Consider the following 23664-nt stretch of genomic DNA (forward strand, 5'->3'; position numbering starts at 1 on the left):
AAGCTTGATGATACTCACAATGTCAGCATCGCCATAAAAAGCAGCTAGGTCTAGAGGAGTCCGACCATTTTTATCTGTGTGATCAATAGATGCACCCTTCACCACCAAAATCTGAACCACAGCTTTTTGCCCCTTCAGGCAAGACCAACTCAAAGGAGTCAATCCCTCCTTATCTACTGAAGATATGGAAGCACCTAAGATCAAAACCAAATGGAATATAAATACCAAGAAAAATGCAACTCTGTAATATTAGAGATTGACATCAGTTTACCTTTTGAAAGTAGAAATTCAACAGTGTTCACATGTCCTTCACAAGAAGCCACCATGAGTGGTGTACGGCCTTGCTTATCTGTTGCGTTCACATCAGCGCCATGCCGAAACAATAGTTCAGCAATCTAGATTTTCAAAACAAATTAATCAATATTCCAATGGGACTACCCTGTATAGTTCTCAACACTTACATCTTCAACTTCGTAATTGAGCGATTGCTTAACATCAGCCAACATGCCACTTTCCGTCTCAACACAATTCAATAGAATGTGTTCGCGGCATTAGGTATTTAGGGCAGAAATAGCTGCTCAATTTGCTCAGGTGCTGTTGCCTAGAATACTACCTTCATAGAATGTGTATGTGGCAAGCGAAATTAGCATCCATTGCCCAACTCTAATTGCCATTAAAAAGATGGCCATAAGCTGCCTGGTGGGCTGTGGTATTGGTTATGAATATTATTAGGCATAGATTTCCATGATTTTCATTACAGACAGCAATATATTTACAACTCAGGACAAACCTGCAGGCAATGGCTTTCGCATGTGCCTTCTGCCTTAGTATTCCACGTGGAAGAGCTATCATTAAAGAAGCTTTGCAGATTGCTACTGTGAACCTTGCTGATTATACACACTGCAGCCATGGTGCACTGGCGGCAGGACTGCATATTTAAGGCGGACACTACAGATTCAGTGACTGCTTTTCCCATGATATATTGAACCTTGAATGTTTTTGGAGCAGCAATCATAAAACACAGAACAGTAAAATACAGCAACAGATCTGCCCAAAATGTCTATGTCAAACATGATGCTAAGTTAAACTAATTTCCTCTGCCTGTACATGATCGATATCCCTCCATTCGTGGCATATACATGTGGCTACATAAAAGCCTCTTTTTTTAAAAATGATCGTATCTGCCTCCATTGCCATCCCCGGCAGCACATTCCATGCACTCACTGCCCTCTGTGTAAAAAAAACATGCTTCATACTTCTCCTTTAAACTTTGCTCCTCTCAACTTAAACCACGCCCTCTAGTCTTTGGTATTTCCACCCTGGGAAAAGGGCTCGGACCATCGACCCTATCTATGCCTTTCAAAGATCCCCCTGTACATTAATGCTTTTAAGGGTCTTACTATTAGTTGCATATATAGTTATATATATATATATATAGTTCAACCTGTCAATTGGAAAAAAAGACCATCATAGATTGTCCCTTCAAAGATTAAAAAAATCCTCAAAGATTTGTCCCTTGGAGATGGTAGAATAGTAGGGGTCATCACTTGCCTCAGAATACTTAACCTCCTACCTGCCTTTGATTACAGAGTAGCCACATGCCTGGGTCAACTGAATCTCAGGCGAATGGTCAACCAAAGTGAATTCAGCAATAATAATGCCACTCAATGACAAAGAGAGGTAGTTATCCTCTCTCATAGGAAAAGTTACCTGCTATTTGTTAGCCTAAACCTGAATATTGCCCAGATATTACTGCTGTTAGAGACACAAAGGGCTTAATTTTTGAGAAGTTTTCTATGAAAATGAAACTAATTATCAGTGAGCTCATCAGTTCTGAATTTGTGATAGTTATTGCTGAATCAGCAGAAGAGTGATGTCTAAGGGATTTAACTGAACACTGAGAAGGATATTTCTGGAAGAAATGCTACAAATATTTCCTGGACTGCTTGCTGAAATGGCAGGACAGGTGTACAATGAGAGAGGGTCATTTACACATAATTATTGGAATATCAGAGGAATTCTCATAAAACACATACAATTCCAACAGGACACAACAAGACTAATACAGGAAAGTTATTCCCCAGGGCTGGAGAGTTCAGAACCAAGGCTCAGGCTACATCGTATGGCATTTAGAAGCAAAATGTACAGAAATTCCTGTGGAATTCTCTGGAACAGAAAAGAAAAGAATGGACACTGTCCTTAAATGTATTCTCAAAGTAGGTGGATATAGTTCCTAATACCAAATAGATTATGGATTATGGCAGGAAGAGGGAACTGAAGTGGATGATTAACCATGATCACATTAAACGGTGGAGCAGATTTTAAAGGTGAATAACATAACTGTTCCTATTTTCTATGTTTCAATCTTCACCAGTTTAAGGAATATTCACAAATTTTCAAAATTATATATTTCTATCAAAGGAATAATTGGAATGCCAAATATTTGACATATACTATTGACATTTTGAGACCATACATATTACACCTTTCTTTCTGAACATTATGAGTGCGAAATGTGGAGGATGAACAGATAAATGTAAATCCCACCGTGATCAACATATACTTTTATAAACAACAGGGACCTTTACGGTAATTGAAAATCTGGCAATATTAAAAAAGCTTTACAGTCAACAATAAAAGAAATTTGTGCAAGCAAAGAATCGGTCAAAGTCAACATGGATCTATGAAGAGGAATTCATGCTTGACTAAACTTTTGGATTTTTTTTGAGGATGTAACAAGTAGAAAGGATAAGGGAGAGCTAGTGGATGTGGTGTATCTGATTTTGGATGATCAGCCATGATCATATTGAATGGCGGTGCTGACTCGAAGGGCCAAATGGCTTACTCCTGCGTCTATTTTCCATGTTTCTATGTAATAAAAATGTCACAGCAAGAAATAAAACATTTTACCTGCCAGTGGCCCTGTCTTGCTGCACAAAATACTGGAGAAATACCCCTACGATTAGGATGGGATACAACAGTTCCTTGTTGCAGAAGAAGTTCACATACTTCCAATTTACCCCTTCCTGCTGCTGCTGTGAGAGCTAAGGTGGAGAAAAAAATTATTGACACACTGAAATCGCACCATTGTGGCTCTGCTGCCTCTTTGATAAGAGCATTCAGTTTGTCCCACTTCCTTGTTTTTTTCACCATTTTGTTCTGCAAATGTTGTGCATACCCTATTCCATTCAAGTACTGCAGTTTATTATGCTTCTAAAAATGTGTTTCAAATAGTGTGCCCAAATATGCCTCAATTTAAAAAAAGGTTCTCCTCGCGTCAAAACTGCTTGGCAAGTTATCTTGTTTACTTATTTCTCTGTTTACTTAGCAGTGGAAACATTTTTTTACACACATCTAACACAATCCTGCAATTCTGAACACTTCAATTAGATCTTTCTGTCATCTTTTGCTGCTCCCATCCCAGCCCCACCCGCTCTAATTTTCTTTCCTGAAAATGTTCATACATTACAGGTAACTGTAGTTTTGATTTTCATTCATGCAATTTAATTCACTAATTATCGGGTGTACAAAGAAATATTTACAAGAATGCTTTTCTTGGAGTGACCTCCAACTTCTAATGCTAGTAATTGATTGAAATTGCTTTTACATGGATCAGAATATTAAACCAAATTGGTAAAATTAATTTACAACTGTTTTGTTCAATGATGTAAATGTGTTATTCACAGAAATCACATTAAATGTCATTGAAATTTCAGGTAGTAAGATGAAGGATCTTATCATTATCTACCTTTCTCTACATCTATAGATATTACTAATGATCAAGAATAACGTGGATTAATGGTTATCATAAAGAATAACTAAAAAAACACATACAATCCTTTAACGTGCTACATTTAAGTTATAATGGAAACATAGAAAGACTTCAATTACCTGTTTCACCCCAAAGAGTATCAAAGCTATTTATGTCTATTCTATGTTCACCATCAAGAGCATGAAGATTATTCACAACCTATAAATAGAATGGAAACATTGAAAACACTTGTTAGTGATATTTAGTGTAATAAAATTACTTCCAACATTTATGAAGTTTAAAGGAATTTCTAGCAGACAGAAGTTAAGCCAACTATTTATATCTTCACAAAAGCATCAGTATACTTGATTGTTATTGGTCTTTCAGACTGTATATAGATCCTGACCAATAAATTGTAAGTTTAGAATTCACATCTGCTCTTCCTCACCCATCCAGAAAACACTTTCACTTCTCTCTTTGGTGTTGAGGCATGAACAAATTAAAACATGTTCAAGCACACACAGCAAAATAGATTCTCCTTCTCATCCGCTACTGCCTTGCGAATAGTGAAAGGTCCCCTTCTAATTTTTATGGATTGACATATTCTGCAAAACATACTTAATTAGCAAGAATGAAATAAATTTATTCCCTGATATCTAATTATTTTGTGTTTAGCTACATCAATACCATCAGGTAACTTACGAGTCATCCATGGCAATTCTTTCAACTACTATCAAAATAAATTCCTAGTGGCAATTCAGAAGATTATCTACAAGCCCTTCTTGTTATATTTCAATGAAATTGAGGTCCAGCATTCATATACAAAACAATTAGTTAATCCGAGGTCATTGACTGCATTCTTGAAGGTTGTCCAAAGAAAAATCCCAAACAAATATTACAACAAAAAAAATCTGTTAAATGCTGTATAGTACATTAGATAGATATTCCTCAAAGTATCCATTTTAAGTTAATATAGCGTAAGCATGTGTACTTGATCTCTGAAAACCCACTTCACTGTGTCCCATGCTTGCAGCTGCGATCAGGGCTTGCTGAAGAGCTTGACTTTTCTTGAAAGATTGCTGGTGCTGTATGCTTAATGTCCAATCTGCTTTGAGTAAATATTCAATTACTTCATGATGACCTCTTAAAGCAGCATGAACCAATGCGCACTGGCCATTTTTATCTGTGTAATCAACCTGGGAATTAAAATATTTCTATTACTTTAAATACAAAACTGCACATTCCATTGCTTTCACAGACGAACATGTAATTTAGTGTCAAGAGTCAAAAGTGTTTTATTGTCATATGTCCCAGATAGAACAATGAAATGTCATGTGCAGCAGCATTACAGAATATGTAAACATAGTACACTGTAAACAATATAATAAACGCGAGAGAAAAGAGTTCAGTGCGTATACATACGTACCCACAAAAAACAAACAATAATACTGCAATAATAACAATAATAGTCTATGTTGTTCAGAGCTTATTTGAGGTTGTAGTATTTAATAGCCTAATGGCTGTAGGAGAAGATGCTGTTCCTGAACCTGGATGTTACAGTTTTCAGGCTCCTGTAACTTCTTCCCGATGGCAGGGGTGAAATGTATGTGGCCAGGGTGGTGTGGATGGTAGTTTTAAACTTACACACAAGCCCTATTATAACTTTTTACCTGTCCAGTAATTTACCAACGTGTGCTTTGACATTGCATATATAAAAATGACTTCTAAATCTTTAGAATCTAAACTCTTTTTCTTCAAAACTTGTAGTGTTAGATTAATCGTTTATAAACTTACAAAGCTTCCATAAATGCTGGTACACTGTGTATCAATAGCACAAAATTAATTTGCAATAGTTCACTATTAACCAAAAATTATGGATGATACATAGAATATAAATAAATATTAAACAGTTGGAAATATGAACACAACTGCTAACTTTAGTCTGCCTGTTAAACTTTAAATTCCTCTGGTTCACAAGTAATAATGATGATTTACTAACCATTCCAAATTGAACCACAGACATTGCCTATGATCCAAGATCATCACACCTAGGCATATTTTCCATATTGCCATTCATCCCATCAATCTTATTTCTCCAATTGTTTCGTGTAACCCATTCTATCAGGAGGAGGAGGAGAGGGGGGGAGGAGGAGAGGGGGGAGGAGGAGGAGAGGGGGGGAGGAGGAGGGGAGGAGGAGGGAGGAGGAGGAGAGGGGGAGGAGGAGAGCGAGAGGAGGAGGAGGGGGAGGAGGAGGAGAGGAGGAGGAGGGCGGGAGGAGGGGAGTAGAGGGGGAGGAGGAGGAGAGGGAGGGGGAGAGGGAGGAGGAGGAGAGGAGGGGGGCAGGAGGGGGAGAGAGGAGGCGGAGGGGGGAGCGCACTCCATTCCCACCTAAACCCCCCTCCATTCCCACCTCAACCCCCCTCCATTCCCACCTCAACCCCCCCCGTTAAAACTCCCAAACCTTTCCTGTATTAACTGAAATTGTGTTTGGGATTTTTTTCAGAGCCCCACTCACGCACTCCATTCCCCCCTCAATCCCCCCTAAAAAACCAAACCTGTGCTGCATTAACTTAAATTGGTTTCAGGTTTTTGTAAGAGCCCCACTCCATCCACACCCCCTCAACCCCACTCATCATCCCCCGCCACAACCCACCTCAACCCCCCTTATCCTCCCCTCAGCCCCCTTATCCCCCCCTCCCACACTCTCCATTCACCCAATTCATCCCCCCTGAGCCCCCTTTAAAACTCCCCCAAACCTCCACTGCATTGGTCTAAAACCCTCCCCTCACTCACGCACTCCATTCCCACCTCAACCCCCCCGTACTCAGCCGCTCCATTCCCACCTCAACCCCCCTCACTCAGGCACTCCATTCCCACCTCAACCCCCCTCACTCAGGCACTCCATTCCCACCTCAACCCCCCCCCCCTTAAAACTCCCCCAAACCTCTCCTGCATTAACTGAAATTGTGTTTGGGATTTTTTTCAGAGCCCCACTCACGCACTCCATTCCCCCCTCAATCCCCCTTAACTCCCCCAAACTTGTGCTGCATTAATTTAAATTGGCTTCAGGCTTTTTTAAGAGCCGCACTCACCCACTCCATCCACACCCCCTCAACCCCACTTATCATCCCCCACACAACCCACCTCAACCCCCTTATCCTCCCCTCAGCCCCCTTATCCCCTCTCTTCCGTCCCCCATTCGCCCAATTCATCCTCCCTGAACCCCCTTTAAAACTCCCCCAAACCTCGACAGCATTGGTCTAACACCCTCCCCTTACTCAGCCACCCCATCCCCTCACTCACTCACTCACTCCATTCCCACCTCAACCCGCCCCCCCCCCTTAAAACTCCCCCAAACCTTTCCTGCATTAACTGAAATTGTGTTTAGGATTTTTCTTCAGAGCCCCACTCACGCACTCCATTCCCCCCTTAATCCCCTTTAAAGCTCCCCCAAACCTGTGCTGCATTAACTTAAATTGGTTTCAGGTTATTTTTTTTTTTAAAGAGCCCCACTCACCCACTCCATCCACACCCCCTCAACTCCTTATCATCCCCCCCCCCCACAACCCACCCCCTTATCCTCTTCTCACCCACTCCATCCCCCAGCCCCATTATCTCCCCCTCAGAATTGAACCAAGGTCTCTGGCACAAGCTGGCAGCAGCTTTACTGGTTGTACTACTGTGTCACACGGGCAAAATAAGAAGAAGCTAATGTCAATAACCAGATCCCTTACCTTAGCTCCTTTCTTGCATAGAAGACTCACAATATTCAGGTGTCCTGCAGCGGCAGCGTGGCATAACGCTGTAACACCACTTTCAGAAATCTGATCAACTCCGGCTCCAAATTCAAGCAGTAGATTTACCATTTCCTGGTGCCCAAGGTGCGATTGAACACAAAGGATGGGAGCATTGTTTAACACTTCAGTTCGGTAGTTCACGCTGGCTCCTCCCAAAATTAACAACCGGCTCACCTGCAGTTTATATGAAAATTAGAATATTACTCCAAAGTTTCCTTTAGATATCCAACATTTACAAAGAAAAATGAGAGATAACACTATGAAGAAGTTAAGAAATAATACAACATACTTCATTACAATATCTCCAAACAGGAATAAGACACAATTATATAACAGTAGCAAGCGATAGCAAGGAGGTGACTGTTTGAAACTAGTGACTTTGGACCTTGCACAAAGCTCATGTTCTACCAGCAACAGTGAACCTGCCCTCATATGTTTCTGAGACTTGGAACTCCTACAACAGGCACCTCAGGGCACGATGTTACCCAATGCCACCTCTATAAAATCGTCCTAATTCACTGGAAGGATAGGTAAACCTACATCAACCATAGCCTTCTTCCATCCCATCATTGAGGCAAGTTATCACATGGTCAGCTCCACTGGGCAGGACAGGTGTTTCACGCCCAATGATAGCATCCCAACGCAAGCTTAATTTTGAGCTCTGTTCTGGGAAAAGTGTATTAACTACATAGAGGGAACGAATAGCGGATGTTTGCAAAGCCTCTTTGAAAGGTGCAACATCCCCACTGACTCTCGGGAATTCTTGGCCCTTATCTTCTCAAAGAGCAAAAGCATTTGAGATGGCATTGAGAATTTTTGAGTCCATGCATCAAAAGAACAAAACAACCTTAGGTAAATAGAAGGATCACTCCACTTCAGAAACTATCCACATGTCTGTTTTGTGAGTCACCACCTCCCTATCTGTGGTAGAGTCACATATTGGCCTTATCAATCGATGAATCACGAGATCATCACATTTTCCTTGATTCTAAGGATTTGCGCAAGGACGAGAAGATGATTTGAATAAATCAACCTCCATTTTACTGTAATCCATAAAGTTATATCTTCCTTGATCTCTTTTATCCTCCACCAAAACCTTAATTATCAACATTCTTCTTCCTTCAGTCAATTGTACCAACAGCAACAGATCAAAACGTGCTGTTTTTGAATAGCGCTGACCAGCCATTCCACATCAATGTAAAAGATCCTATTTAAAATACGATTGCTCTTAACAGCATTTTACTTAGTCTAACCAGTATTACTGACCTTTAAAGAACATGGCAAAGTAATCAACACAGCTGAGTTCTAGGCTCAGCTCCTGGCCATTAGCTTCCACACTGTCCACTGAATTACTCCAGCACTTTGTCTCTATCATTGCTAAGTCATATGCACATTAACAAAAGTACACATCAAATTGTACAATTTTAGGTTACGTGAAACACAAAAATATTGGTCTTAATGGTTAATTCTCTTTCTCTTCCCACAGATGCGGCCTAATCTGATTATTTCCAGCATCACTTGAAATAGACATGCCACCTGCGCCCATTTGACAGCGTTGTTGTCTTTCGCAGATGGCCTTTGATTTCCCTAAAGCTTAATTTCATAACATTCATCGTTATCAAATGCATTTTAAAATTTATGAGTTTCCTAGATTGAACTGTACTCATGCAAGATTTATTTATTTATTTACTTCTAAGTGCTAGCAAAGCAGTATTTAATGCCCACCCTGAATATCACCAAGAAGATAGCAGTTAGCCTTCATGAAACTTCTCAGATATTGTTGTGAAGGTATCTTCTCAGCCTAATAGGCAAGGAGTTAACAGAATTCTGACCAGCAAGAATTATGTATCTTAAAATGAATTCCTTATTGGTTTATTAACATTTTACTGCTAAAACAAACTACCTTTTAACATGACACTGTAAAGCACTGTCCCTTATATACTGCTCTTGGCCCAGGAGCAGGGAAGGGGAAATATTATACTGATATCAGTACTCGGAGAAAAAAAAACTCAGCTTGCCACATTGCTCTCATTCCTTCAACCAATGAGAGCACATCGCATCTCTGGCACTCAGCCAGTAAGGGCACAGTACTTACTGAACCAACTCTAAAAATAGTCATTGAGTCCTCTTGTTGCTAGGAGGTACAAGGTTAAGTTGAAATTTTTGATAGCCATTTTGAGGCTTAAACTATTTTAGAAACCAGCAATTTGGAAAAAGTAGCTGACGAAGTTTTGATAAGGTAACATTCCTGAAGCGATAAAAATAACATTTTTAGCTGATGGGGTGTGAGCATTGCTGGCAAGACCCATTCTAACTGCTTGTTAAAATTACACCAAGCTGCTATTGTGAACAACTGCAGTCCTTCGACTGAAGATGTTTAATAGCACTGGGAAGTAAGTTCCACGTGTTGAAGGAATTGTGAAAAAAGGACACAAAGTGCTGGAATAATTCAGTAGGTCAGGCAGCATCTTTGGAGAACATGGGTAGGTAACATTTCAGGTTGAGATCCTTCTTCAAACTCTTGGTCTGGAACCTCGGTGAGTTCACGGCCCCCGTCTGCTGGTGACTGGGGAAAGAGGTGAGGATTGCCAGAGTGCAGGTAAGGGTCGGCGCTGGCAGCTGCTGTGGCCGAGGAAGCTGTGTGTACCAACAGTGTCGGCAGTAGATCTGGTCGCGGAGATGGTGCGGGCCGGGGTTGTTGGCAGCCAGCCAAGAAGGTGGTGCGGGCTGGGGCTGGCATTAGCAGCCTGGCTTGGAAGTGGCCGGGGAGGTGGTACAAGCCGGGGGCAGCATCGGCAGCCTGGCCTGATGGTGAAGGTCGGTCCGCTTTAATTGAAATCTGTAATTAAAAGGTCCGTAATAACGAGGGATTACTGTTTGTGCCAAAAAAAGGATGGTGTTCAAACCCAGAGGTGGTGTAGTTTGATGCACCTGATGCTCTTGCTCTTCTTGGTGGAGTTCTCAGGTTTGAGGGGTGCTAGAGTAATCTGTGTGGACAACAATTTAAATTGTAGATGAAACATGCTATAATGTTCATCTACCCGTAATGGAGGAAATGAATAGTTAGAATGGTGAATGTGTGCCAATCAACCAGGTTGCTTTGTCCTATTGTCAGAGGCAACTGAACGGTGATCCAACACACTCTGGATGGCAGGAGTTAAGTCTCTGAGGAAGCAGGATACCCACCCCCACCTGTTTTTGTATCCACAAGCTCTGGTCGATAGTGACCCAACCAGAATATTGGGGAATTTTTCTGCAATGGGAAAGCAAATGAAGTCATGATAGGTGGATAGTCTCTCTTGGAGATGTACTTTGTGTTTCTTGCCACTTGGCAGATCATCCCTGAAAGTTGTCAAAGTCTTGCTATGTACAGACATGAGCCTTTTTAATTTCTCAAGAGTCACAAACAAAAGTCTTTCAGTGCACATCGCTATTTCAGACCTCATGATGGAAGTCATTGATGGAAGTCATTGATGAAGTAGCTAAAGATGGTCAGACCTAGGATATTGCCCTGTGGAAACCATCCTACTTTGTTTGATATAATTCCAGCCAGTATAGTTTCCTTTTTAATCCCATTGATTTAACTTTTACCAAAGTTTCATAGAAACATAGAAAATAGGTACAGGAGGAGACCATTCGGCCCTTCGAGCCAGCACCACCATTCATTGTGATCATGGCTGATCGTCCACAATCAATAACCTGTGCCTGCCTTCTCCCCATATCCCTTGATTCCACTAGCCTCCAAGAGCTCTATCTAACTCTCTCTTGATGGAACATTTGGTGAAATGATGCCTAGATGCTCAGAGCAATCATGCTTACTTTGCCACCAGAATTCAGTTTTTGTGACTAATTGTAGACTTTCGAAGAGCTCCCCCTCCCATCCCCCCAATCACCACAGTCACATCTGTGGAGTCATTTAAGTTCCTTGGAACCATCATCTTCAGGGACCTTAAATGGGGGGCCACCATCGACTCCACAGTCAAAAAGGCCCAACAGAGGATGTACTTCCTGCGACAACTGAGGAAACACAATCTGCCACAGGCAATGATGGTCCAATTCTATACTGCTATCATTGAGTCCGTCCTCACATTCTCCATCATGGTCTGGTTTGGCTCAGTCACCAAGCACGACATCCGGAGGCTGCAACAGATCGTTCGCACAGCTGAGAAGGTTGTTGGCTGCAACCTTCCCCCCATTGACGAATTGTACACTGCAAGGGCCAGGAAGCGAGCGGGCAAGATCATCTCTGACCCCTCTCACCCTGGCCACAAAATCTTTGAAGCACTTCCCTCTGGAAGGCGACTCTGGACTGTCAAAGCAGCCACAGCCAGACATAAAAACAGCTTTTTTCCATGAGTAGTAGTTCTATTCAATAACCAAGTCTGTAATCTCTTTTTTGCTCTGGTTTATTTTCACCCACATGTTTAGACTGTAATGTTGTATCCTTATTGTTTTGATGCGTTTATGCTTTACTCTTAATTGTTAACTGTATGTTTGTGTTGTCATTTGTGAGCGGAGCACCAAGTATATATGGTATATTCACCAAGCACCGAATATACCATATTCCTTGTATATGCACATACTTGGCCAATAAACTTATTCATTCATTCATTCGGACCAAGACTGCAGAGGTCTGGAGAGGAGTGGATTTGGTGAATTTCAAAATTATCAATAAACAGGCTATCGACAAGCAAGTGCTGTTTGATAGCATCAACAATGTCTTCCATAACTCTGAAGGTAAACTAATTGGCTGGTAATAAGATGGATTCGGTTTGGCCTGCTTTGCAGCCAGACATAACTAGCAATTCTTCATCATAACACCCAGGCTGTTCAGGTGGCCCACTTCGCTGTATATAGCGCTCTCCCCCATTTCTTCTTACCGCTTGAAATGAATATAAATCTCCTCATGATTGACTTTCACGATGACAAGGACCCAAGGTTGAAGCCAAGATAAATAAGTTATTCAAGATTTGGGCTAAAGTTGTTATAAATGCTTCAGTCTCAACTTTGACACTGGTGTTGACTTCTGCCATTGTTCAGCCTAAGGATTTCTTCGACTTCCCTCCTCCTGCTGTCTGTTGAATTGCTCACCACCATTAATTATTGAATGCGGCAGTAATATAATTCTCTGATGCAGATGGTTCATGGCATTTCATGAATGGACAGTCTTGAGCAGTATATTATGCTCTGAATAGATTCCATTCAGTTTGATGGTAACTGTACACATGATGTACTGTGTGTAACTGGGACTTTGTCTTGACAATCATTGTACAAAGGTTGCTCCTACCCACACTATCATGAACAAGATCAAGTAAGTTCACCATTAAATACTGCGATTTGAAAACTTAATGAATAATTCACAGAAGTATGTTCAAGATTTTCATTTCTCATGCACGCAGAAGCACATAATGGGAAGACTGAGCATCCTGATCCCTGATATCCCCATAAAATATTTGCCGTAAAGATAGCCTTGAATTTAATTATGTGAGCCAGTTGAAAATGATAATAGTCATGAGAGTTCAATGTTTCACTGGAACCTAACCTCTTTTAGATACAAAACTAATATTAAAGATTTGAATAAGGCCATAAGCAGAAATGTATCATTTTTTGATTGATCTTTTCGGTTCCACTCTATTAAGCAATCGCATGGCAGATGTATTAGCATTAACTTTCTAAGTAATAGCAGACGCGAGTCCTGACAAAGAAATACAATAAATCTTCAAAATATATGATACGTATACAAAATTAGAGGTTTACTTCCCCATGACATACAGCAGAGCACCTGAATACTATGCCTTGGGATGCAGTTTGATGAAGACATCAAGCCTCCTTCAACAACTTCTGCTGTGTTATTTATCCTCCAAGCTAATTGTCACCCAATTGCAATCCGCATGGCTACACAACCCTATTAAGGCACTCAATTCTTTGCCTTGATACTGTATAAACAGCCTTTCTACCCATGATCTAGCAGATTTTCAGCAAACAGCTGTTCTCAGCCAAATATACAAAATTTTCTGTAAAGCAATTCTTCTTAGCTTACAAACACATTTGTAGCTCCTCAAAATCCAGAGATCAAGTAATATTATTTCATCACCACTCATAAACAGTAGATAAAAATCAGAAGAAAATCCTTGTAAAAATGAGATAAGGGTTAGTGATTAAACAAGATCTGTATATTCATCAATATCTTCATTATAAAACCTCATTTTTAAGACAAGAACCTTTTTCTAGAAATATATTTATATTTCATAAAAACATCATTTTAAGACATTATAATTCTCCTGGAACCACTCAGATCTTCTTACCTTCACATTGGGAGTGTAAAGATTTCGTAAGGATGCAAATGCAGCAGACAATCCATTACTGCTATAACCCATCCAGAGGGCTTGAAGGACACTTGAAGATATGCCTGTCTTCTTGCTCAGACCCTAAAAAAGTGAAAAATGCAATCACGGATTTCAAATTCAGATTTAATATGTATTATTGAATGTCTTTTAAATATTTAAATCTACCAGATATTTATGACTCATTCTATAATTTCTATAAGCTGTGAAGCAAATCCACTCAAGATGCAGTTTCAGTTTGAGTTAAGAAAACGACAGGCCTGTTGTATCTTTACTGGAATTTTAGATGGATGTGCCATGATAGGGGCCATGGAATACAATAGGCCTACTTGAAAATGGAGCTTGTATTTCAAATACCTTTGGCCCAATAATAATTAAATAAATAATCAATGTTCAAATTCTCTTATTTTCAGCATTATCAGCATTTTTTTTCATATCTGTATCTTCATTCTTTTTATGCACTAATAATTTTGTTGTCTAGAAGACAAAAAGAATGGCATGGTCTATTTTTGCATTGGACATTTATGAGTTCAGCTTTTACACATTGTCGTGACTATTCTAAATTTTAAATCACTACTTCCGAGAGCTGTAGTACACTAGTATATATTTTTTAATAAAAAGACGGAGACATCGGATATAATAACAATTAATCTCCTTGAATGTATTTCACGGTCCAAATGCTATTGAAGCCGCAGTAAAAAATTTACAACCCCATTTCATCGGAATTTTTGCAGATTAAAATAGGTTAAATTGTCCTCAAAGAAAAGAAAAAACAAATATTGCAAGTGGTCTAATGTCCTCAGCTAATCAGCCCACATTTTGGGCTCCTAATTAATTATTAATTTTCATGGAGGAGATATCTCTTTATTAAGAGAAAGTAGTTTCACAAAATATCTTAAATCTACTATGTTTTCCTGTATAGACATGGGAAACTTGCAATTCAAGTAACCCCAATAAATTAGATATGCGCTAAGAAATACATTATACCATAATACGCATATAATTCAGTACCTGTTCACTCATTAATCCCATCTTTGAGCTGGAGGTACAAAGTGTAAACCACAGATGTGGCCTGGGCTGGAATTGTGAAACATGGGTAGGTTTGTAGCCTGAGCACATGATGTTTCAGCATCGTCCTGACAAACTGAAAACATACAAACTTTTCCCCACTGAATGGGTTCAATGGAAAAACTATCGCATCATTGTGCAACATGCTAGAAAAAGTCAAATGTTGGGGATTTAGTAGGAGTAATATCCAATAGTCTCGAATGTCTGCCACCGAAGACAAATTCCTGAAGATGCAGGATGACTGAGGTTTTATTGTGTATACCAATTCTTTTTTAATGGACTGACTGTACATTTAGGAAGCCATAACTCAAAACAACTTCTTTAATATAATAAGGAAAGACACAAAATGCTGGAGTAACTCAGCGGGTCAGGCAGCACCCTGGAGGACATGGATAGATGATGTTTCGGGTCGGGACCCTCTTTCAGACGTTTCAGGGTCCCGACCCGAAACATCACCTATCCGTGTTCTCCAGGGATGCTGCTTGACCGGCTGAGTTACTCCAGCATTTTGTCTTTCCTTGGTAAACCTGCATTTGCAGTTCCTTATTGCTACATTCCTTAATGTAATAAGTGGTCTTCTATACTCATTCATTATCTGGAATATCCATCTAAACCATATTGAAGACTCACTTTTTATGATATGAATTAACAGGTTTCTGTAATCACCTTAAAGATGTGTGCTTTCAGTATGTGATGGCCAAATTCTACAGTCTGTTGTCGATTTAGCTTTCCTTCTTGGCGAGAAAACATGAATGCCATAAGTGCATGCCCACTCCTATGAACAAAATTTCAGAAGACAAAGTTTAAATATTTGTAAAATATTGTAATAGTCAATTGCTACAATAGACTATTCCAGCTCAGACAATACCATGCCACTCACAAGTCACTGTAGCCGTCTTTGTTAATTTTGGCATTGGAGTACGATGTGAATGTATCTTTTCTAAAAGACATTACAGCAGATACATTAATACTGTGTTAATTTAATCTTCCCTCCAATCCCACGGAGAGGTTTTGAACAAATTTATTTATTTTTTTAAACATGGATACAGGCCCTTCAGCCCATTGAGCCATCAACTATGGATTACCCATTCACACTAGCTGCTATCCCATTTTTGCACCCACACAGTAGGGGCAATTTAGAGGCCAATTAACCTACAAACGCACGCATCTTTACAATTAGCTGGCGATGGATTCCTCCTGATTGGCTTTATTCCATGCCAAATAGAAATCTTGTCCTTTCTTGCAACTATTATTTCTTATTTGAGGGTTCTCTATATTTACCCCAAATCATGAATAATAATAACAATTAACCTTTTGAGGCAAGGTTTGCTCATTGATGGAAACATAAGATCGTCAAAAATTGCTGGTCAAGAATGCAAATTGTGAGCTGTGTTTTAAAATGCAAAATAAAAATAGGTCAGCTAAAGATAACATGCGAAGTTTCACATTCCAAGGATTGAAGATAGTTTGTCAAATATAGAGCTCTTAATCTTATCATATGACTCCATGATCTATCCTTAAGTCCTGCAAGATCATGGTAAACAATGCAACATTGCAAACCTTTCTTCCTCAGACCTGCAAGATCAAGATTTCCCTCCGCAATACTTACCTTTACACTTCCACATCCCGGGGCTCCAATTTACAAGCTCACAAATTCAAATTCTTCACTCAAGCTCCGAGATCCAGATGATGCAAGACTGCAGGTACTGAACCAGTGTTCCCAAAATTCCACTCTGGAAGACTCATAGACACTAGCACTTCACAGTCCCAGTCAAAATGTTATTTGCTGTAGCTTCTTCCAAGCAGAACAGACCATCCTTTTCCTAGTATTTCCAATCCAGGTAGGACTCAATCCTGAAGATTAGCATCCATGAGAACACTATTTAACTGATGCCAAGCTCCTTCCAAAACCTCTATTTTTTACCTACACTTGCGCAAATGTAGGTGCATGTAAAGTGACCATGCAGCCAGACCAGCATTATGTTTCCAGCATTTTCTGCTTTTATTTCCGATTCCCAGTTCACTTTCAATCTTTTTCCTTAAATGGGTCATTTTATCTGACAATAATTTTGTGTTCATTAATACTATGCCAGGGAGAAAGACAAACATGGACATAAGAAACTGCCGTTGCTGAAATCTTGAGCAAAACACAAAGTGCTGGAATAACTCAAGACAGCCAGGCAGCATCTAGGGAGCGAACACAGGCTATGCTTCGGATTGGAACACTTCTTCAGACTCTCTAAGGCAAATTTGTTTAAAATAGACAAAGCAAATTTAATCTATGTATGCATTTTAAGAGTTCAAATGCTTATGTACAAACCTTGGGTCGCAAAGAAAATCCATGTTCTCACCATCTGCTCTCCAAACCAACCATTCTCTAAATGATGGATGGCAAAACATTCTTGTTTTGTCCCTTCGTTTGATCAGAAAACATGAAAGGCCCTCCATCCTCTGCTGGAAATCCTCCCATTCTAATTCACCCTTCACAAAGCCAGCATTTATTGTTTGGAAAATCTGCTCATCTGTCAATGGATGAAGGGATGCCAAGGCAACATTTAATACAGGGAGGGCCCTTTCAAAGGAAGTTTGTGTTAGAAACTTCATGTTGCATTGCAGAAGGTACAACTCTGACAAGGAGACAGGCACTACCTTGTAGCTTGTACTCTTAATGACAAGATGGCCTTTTTCAAACAAATCTAAAGTCAGCTTCAAATACAGATAAGATCCTTGGCTTCGCATGATAAGATGATTGGTGACTTTGTTCACTGTAACGGTGTCAGTTTTTCCACTCAACGCGATGTTACTGAGTATGCTGTGACTACCATTAATTCTGTGATGGATGAATGCATTCAGATCCCTGTTAATATCTTCATTCTCTGGAAAATCATCCAGAGAAATTTTGAAGAATGGAAGAAGGCGTGCAATATCCTGCAGGAAACAACATATTCTAATTTAGATTGAGGCAAATGAAAATCAGAACAAATGTTCTAAATATTTGAAGTCCAATCTCAAACATGTAATTTTGCAAAAACATGCACGCAGTTTATTTCATTTTGTTTGCCATTGCATTCTATAACTTAGTAACTTTCTCTAGTTAATATTTTTTAAAGAACTCAAAAACAGGTGTGGAAATTTGTGACGGAGTGCATTTAGGACACAAATGTATGGTATCTTTACATTTCCAAACATACATTTCAAAAATTCTAAACGACACATTAAGCAATTTTTCCTCAGTGTCTGCTATATTGCTTTTCCCATTCACATTTTATTTATAGGACCCCTTAACAACTTTGTTGCATCAAAACAACTTTTCCATTAAACAAATTCCTTAAAATTCTTTGTGACACGCAGCAGCAAGATTAATTTCCACATGAATGAGTTGCATAGAAATAGGCCTTCCGTGCTCTCATAATATCACAAGCTTCTTTATAGCTAAAGTACTTGTGAAATGTTTAAGCAGACAAATGGCGCCAATGTGTACAGAGTAACCCCATTAAAGGCAATTAAATAAGTAACCAGTTCATATCCTTAATGCTGCTTTAAGGGATAAATGTTCAGCTGGACACTGTGAGAAATGCCATGCATATTTTCTTCCATGCTATTTTGGTATTGAGTGGATGACACAGATGGAACATCTTACTCAAGCGATATACTGCTATAAATGTAGCATTCCCAGAATAACGTATTGCACTATCATTTTTTAATTTAATGCAAGTCTTGAGAGTGTACATTTGAACCTGCAAGCTTCTAATTGAAAGAGATTACTATTACCACTCCAAGCTGAAACTTAAAATTATAACATTCATTCAAATGTCTGAATTCGCATGAATTCTTATGCATTTGACGAAGTACGACAAATTTGTAACCATTCCATATTATATTGGCACATTCATTAAATGGGAACATATTGGTAACCATGGTGCCTTATAAATTCTCTTTGGAATCTCACTATCGTGAGCAAAATATGCACTTGTCTTCGTAATAAGAAAACCTCTGCTCACCTGTCAGATGCAACTGTAAACCCTAAACCAACTTATAACATATTGAAGATAGACACAAAATGTTGGAGTAACTCAGCGGGACAGGCAGCATCTCTGGAGAGACGTTTTGGGTCGAGACCCCTCTTCAGACTGAGATTCAGGGGAGGGGAGACTAGAGATATGGTAGGTCTTACCATATATCTAGAGTCCCCCTCCCCTGACTCTCAGACTGAAGAAGGGTCTCGACCCAAAACATCACCCATTCCTTCTCTCCAGAGATGCTTCCTGTCCCGCCGACTTACTCCAGCATTTTGTGTCTATCCTCGGTGTAAACCAGCATCTGCACTTCCTTCCTACACTTATTACATATAGAATCATAGCAGTTCTGGTATTTATGACAGAACCTACACCAGGTTTTCTCAGCCTTTTAAGATGAAACTTACCCCTTTTAATACACATACTGCCGAACATTTTAAAGGAACTACAGAATTTATATATTCTATGCAGGAAAGAGAATAAACTTTGGTAGTGGCAATGAGTCTTTGGTAGTAACAATTACAGCAGTTTTTTCCCCAACCTTTTTCTCCTCTAGCTTCTGCATCACAAAACATAATTACTAACAAAAAGTCTAAATTACTGCTGAACAAGTATCTGCTTGTGAAGCCCATTCTTTACAGAAAGCAAAAAATAGGAGAAATCTTCATTTTTTAAAATGTAATCTACGCCACTAATTGTAATTTCCTCAACTCCACAATATCCTATAGCAGGTTCAAACTATCATTTAAATGACATCAGGTAGAACAGAAATGTTGGTGTTTTGAGAATGCTGTATAAATTCATTCATGTTTCTAGTACAGATGCTCCCTGGCTAACAATGCTTCGACTTGTGATATTTAAACTTTGCAATGGTGCAAACGGCAGCGATCCATAGCTCGCTTCCCGCCACGTGATCAGGTGTATTAAATGCATTCCGACTTACAATATTTTCGGTTTGTGTTCGGTTTCTCGGAACACCATCATAAGCTGAGGAGCACCTGTAATGTCAAACTCTGTAAATCTCCTTTAAAACTTCCCTTTAATGTTAAAGCTCTGCCCTCTAGTCATAGTCATACAGCACAGAAACAGGCCCTTCAGCCCAACTTGTCCATGCCGACGAAGATGCCTCATGTACACGTCCCATCTGCTCTCGTTTGACCCTTATCCCTCCAAACCTTTCCTATCCACGTACCTGTCCAAATGACTCTTAAATGTTGTTATGGGACCTTCCTCAACTACCTCCTCTGGCAACCTGTTTCATATACCTCCCTCTCTGGGTGAAAATGTTGCCCCTCAGGTTGCTATTAATTCTCTCCCCTCTCACCGTAAACCTTTGTCCACTGTTTTTTTATTCCCTATGCTGGACAAAAGACCATGTAATCACCCTGTTTATCCCCTTCATCATCTTATACACCCTTATAAGATTATCGCTCAACCTCCTGCGCCCAAGAAATAAAGTCATAGCTGCTTAGCCTCTCCCTTTATGGTCAGGCCCTCAAATCCTAGGAATATCCTCATAAATCTTCTCTGCTCTCTTTTCAGTTTAATGACCTTCCTATTGGAGGGTGACCAAAACTGAACACAAACTGAACTCCAAATAATTTCTTTGACATTTCCAGAAAAATGTTCTGAGTTTTATACACTTCTATCAGGCCTCCCCTCAACCTCTGATGCTCCATAGAAAACAATCCAAGTTTGTCTAACCACTTCTTAAATTTATTGGCCTTTAATCCTGGCAGCATTCTGATACTTTTCTAATGCACTCTCTCCAAAACTTCCACATCCTTCCTGAAATGGGTGACTGGAACTGCACACACCATGCTCCAACTGCAGCCTAACCAAAGTTTTATAAATCAGCAACATGATTTTCTGACTCTTATGCTCAATGGCTTGACTGATGAAGGTAAGCATACTATATGCCTTCTTTACATTCTATTGACTTGTGTTGTCACTTTCAGGGAGTTATGGACCCAGACCCCAAGGGTTTCTCCAATAACTGTGCACTTTCTCCTTACTTTTGACCTCCCAAAGTGCTACACCTCACATTGCCTCATATTACACTCCATTTGCTATTTCTCTGCACATCTGTAAATGTATATCCTGTGGTACCTTCTGACAGCCTTACTCAGTCTGCAACTCCACCAAAATTAACCCATCTACATTACGTCCAAGGTGTTTATATACATCACAAACATCAGTTTTCTAGCAGAGATCCTTGCAGAATAACACTGGTCACAAAACACTGGAACAAAACTGGTCATTTCGCGGCAGGGTTTCATGCTTGGGGATGTAGCTCAGTGGTAGAGCGCACACGTTGCATGTGTGAGGGGTTCAATCCCCGGCATCTCCAGGGTTACTTTTTTGGGCGGCACTGTGACGCAGCGGTACAGTTGCTGCCTTACAGCAAATACAGCGCCGGAGACTCGGGTTTGATCCCAACTATGGGTGCTGTCTGTATGGAGTTTGTACTTTCTCCCCGTGACCTGCGTGGGTTTTCTCCGAGATCTTCGGTTTCCTCCCACACTCCAAAGACGTACAAGTTTGTAGGTTAATTGGCTTTGTAAATGTAAAAATTGTCCCTAGTGGTTATAGGATAGTGTTAATGTGCGGGGTTCGCTTGTCGGCGTGGACCCGGTGGGCCGAAGGGCCTGTTTCCTAAATTAAACTAAAAACTCCAGCCAGAATAACACCCTTCCACCACTACCTTCTGTCTTTTATGAACAAGCCAGATCTGACTTCAAACTAGCAAATCACCATGGATTACAGCAATCGTAATCTTCTCCATTAGCCTACCACGAGGGACTAAAATCTACGTAGACGGCATCCATTGCCCTACTCTCACCGATCACGTTTTTCATCTCTCAAATAAAGTTGATACACTTAGAAAAAATTACCTGTCACGGACAAAGCTATGCTGACCATCCCTAATTATCCTAATCTCATCCAAATCCAATTAAATGCCCCCCCCCCCCGGGTATAGATTATATTAACTACAATTCTACAATGGCTTCATTAAAACAGATCAAAATCAGAAGTTGTTCCATTATACACCTGATTTGTGCCATGTAGATGATTGAAAAACATCAAACTCCAAAGTCTCCCATAGTTCTGCTCTTGCCCCACTCGCCACCGATGGAACATGAATAGATTTCCCCCGTCCTTATCTTTCACCCTACCAGTCTCCACATCCAACATCATCCCCTGTGATTTCCGTCATCGCGATCCCATTACATCTCTCCATCCCTACTCACTTCTGCAGAAATCATCTTACACCTCCCCCCCATCATAATTCCTTAGTTTGCTCATCCTTTCCTTTGCTCATCCTTTCCTCTGCAACCACAGGAGTTATAACCCCTCCTTTTTTCTCCTCCTATGCATCCGTTCAAGGACCCCAGCACCTTTCCAGGTACTAGAGTGATTTGCATGCACCTCCTCTAACATTACTGCATTCCCAATGGCCTCCCAATTAGGCGAGACCATTTTGCTGAAAGCCTGTTGGATCTCCTTGATGCTATTTTAACTCCTCATGCCATACTGATCTTTCTGCCCCGCACCTTCTCCATTGCCAGTGAGGTCTTATGCAAATACAAATGGGAGGAACTGCACCTCATATTCTGTTTGGGTAGCTTACAACCCAATGATATGAACACTGCATTTTTCAATTTTAGGTATCTAACCTATAAACAATCCCTCCTTCCACACCCTCTCCTTTTCCAATGCCCTAACCGGGATGCGCTCCCATTTCTCCCTTTCCCATCCACCTATATCCCTTCCTCTGGCTTCACATTTGAACGCCACTTATCTCACACTTTGTGTCTTTTCATCTCTGCCCTATGTCCATTCATCTGCAATAAATCCCCCCCCCCCCCCCCCCCATCAATTGCCAGGGTTTGTCCTACCTCCACCTCTTCCAGATTTCTCCCTCCTTCTACAATTAGTCTCAAGAAGGGTCCTGGCCTGAAACACCACCTATCCACGTTCTCCAGAGATGCTACCTGACCCACTGAGTTACTCCAGCACTTTGTGTCTTTTGTCAAAAAGATTTGTGACCTGTAACATTGGTGCTGGAAGTATTTTCTGATGATAACACCATTGATTACACTTCTTGAAACTTTGTTGTTGCTGAGATCTTGTCTCGCAGCTCGAAGGTGCAGAGACTCATTGATCCATTACATCTGGCCCAGGCAAGTGCAGCTAGGGTGTCATATCCAGTGCAATATAGTTTATTACCAAATACCACTCACTACTAACATACCATGGGTCCAAGATGTTCAAAATAATTCCATCCAAACAGAACCTTTGATTCCCACTACTTTCAATTTGCAAACTCTGTTGGAAATGCATTGCTGTGTCTTGCTGTGCAGTGATAAAACGATGAGCTTTCCTACTCAAAGGTACTGTAGAATTATCTTCAACCAGCAGACATTAATCTCTATAGATAATCCTCTTCAAGACTTTCACAAAAGGAAATTACAGTGGACCATATATGCTGACCTTAGACATCACATGCACAAAGTATCAGTGAATGAAAAATTCTTCCGCTTATGCTTCCTTAAAAAATCTGTTTCTTTTGAGGCCAGAAAACAAACTGCCAGAAGTAAACACAACCAAGTAAACCAAATGTTTCGTAATATGGAATTATATTGTTTAATCAACACTGAAATTAAATATTTTGTCCTTATTGAAA

General features: G+C 40.2%; 1 protein-coding gene across 6 annotated transcripts in view; it reads right to left on the minus strand.

Annotated features, from left to right (window-relative positions):
- Nucleotides 1-23664, minus strand: part of tanc1a (tetratricopeptide repeat, ankyrin repeat and coiled-coil containing 1a) — a 92721-nt gene that overhangs the window by 17801 nt on the left and 51256 nt on the right. For all 6 annotated transcript variants that reach the window (XM_078403841.1, XM_078403842.1, XM_078403845.1 and 3 more), the window contains 9 exons: nt 17282-17889; nt 15628-15736; nt 13855-13977; nt 7487-7723; nt 4762-4947; nt 3892-3970; nt 2911-3044; nt 272-395; nt 19-194 (listed from right to left, as the gene is read on the minus strand). In XM_078403841.1, the coding sequence (XP_078259967.1) occupies nt 19-194; nt 272-395; nt 2911-3044; nt 3892-3970; nt 4762-4947; nt 7487-7723; nt 13855-13977; nt 15628-15736; nt 17282-17889 (1776 nt within the window). The remainder of the gene's footprint in view (nt 1-18; nt 195-271; nt 396-2910; nt 3045-3891; nt 3971-4761; nt 4948-7486; nt 7724-13854; nt 13978-15627; nt 15737-17281; nt 17890-23664) is intronic.

The sequence above is a fragment of the Rhinoraja longicauda genome, chromosome 8 (assembly GCF_053455715.1).
Source record: "Rhinoraja longicauda isolate Sanriku21f chromosome 8, sRhiLon1.1, whole genome shotgun sequence".
NCBI classification, from domain to species: Eukaryota; Metazoa; Chordata; class Chondrichthyes; order Rajiformes; family Arhynchobatidae; genus Rhinoraja; species Rhinoraja longicauda.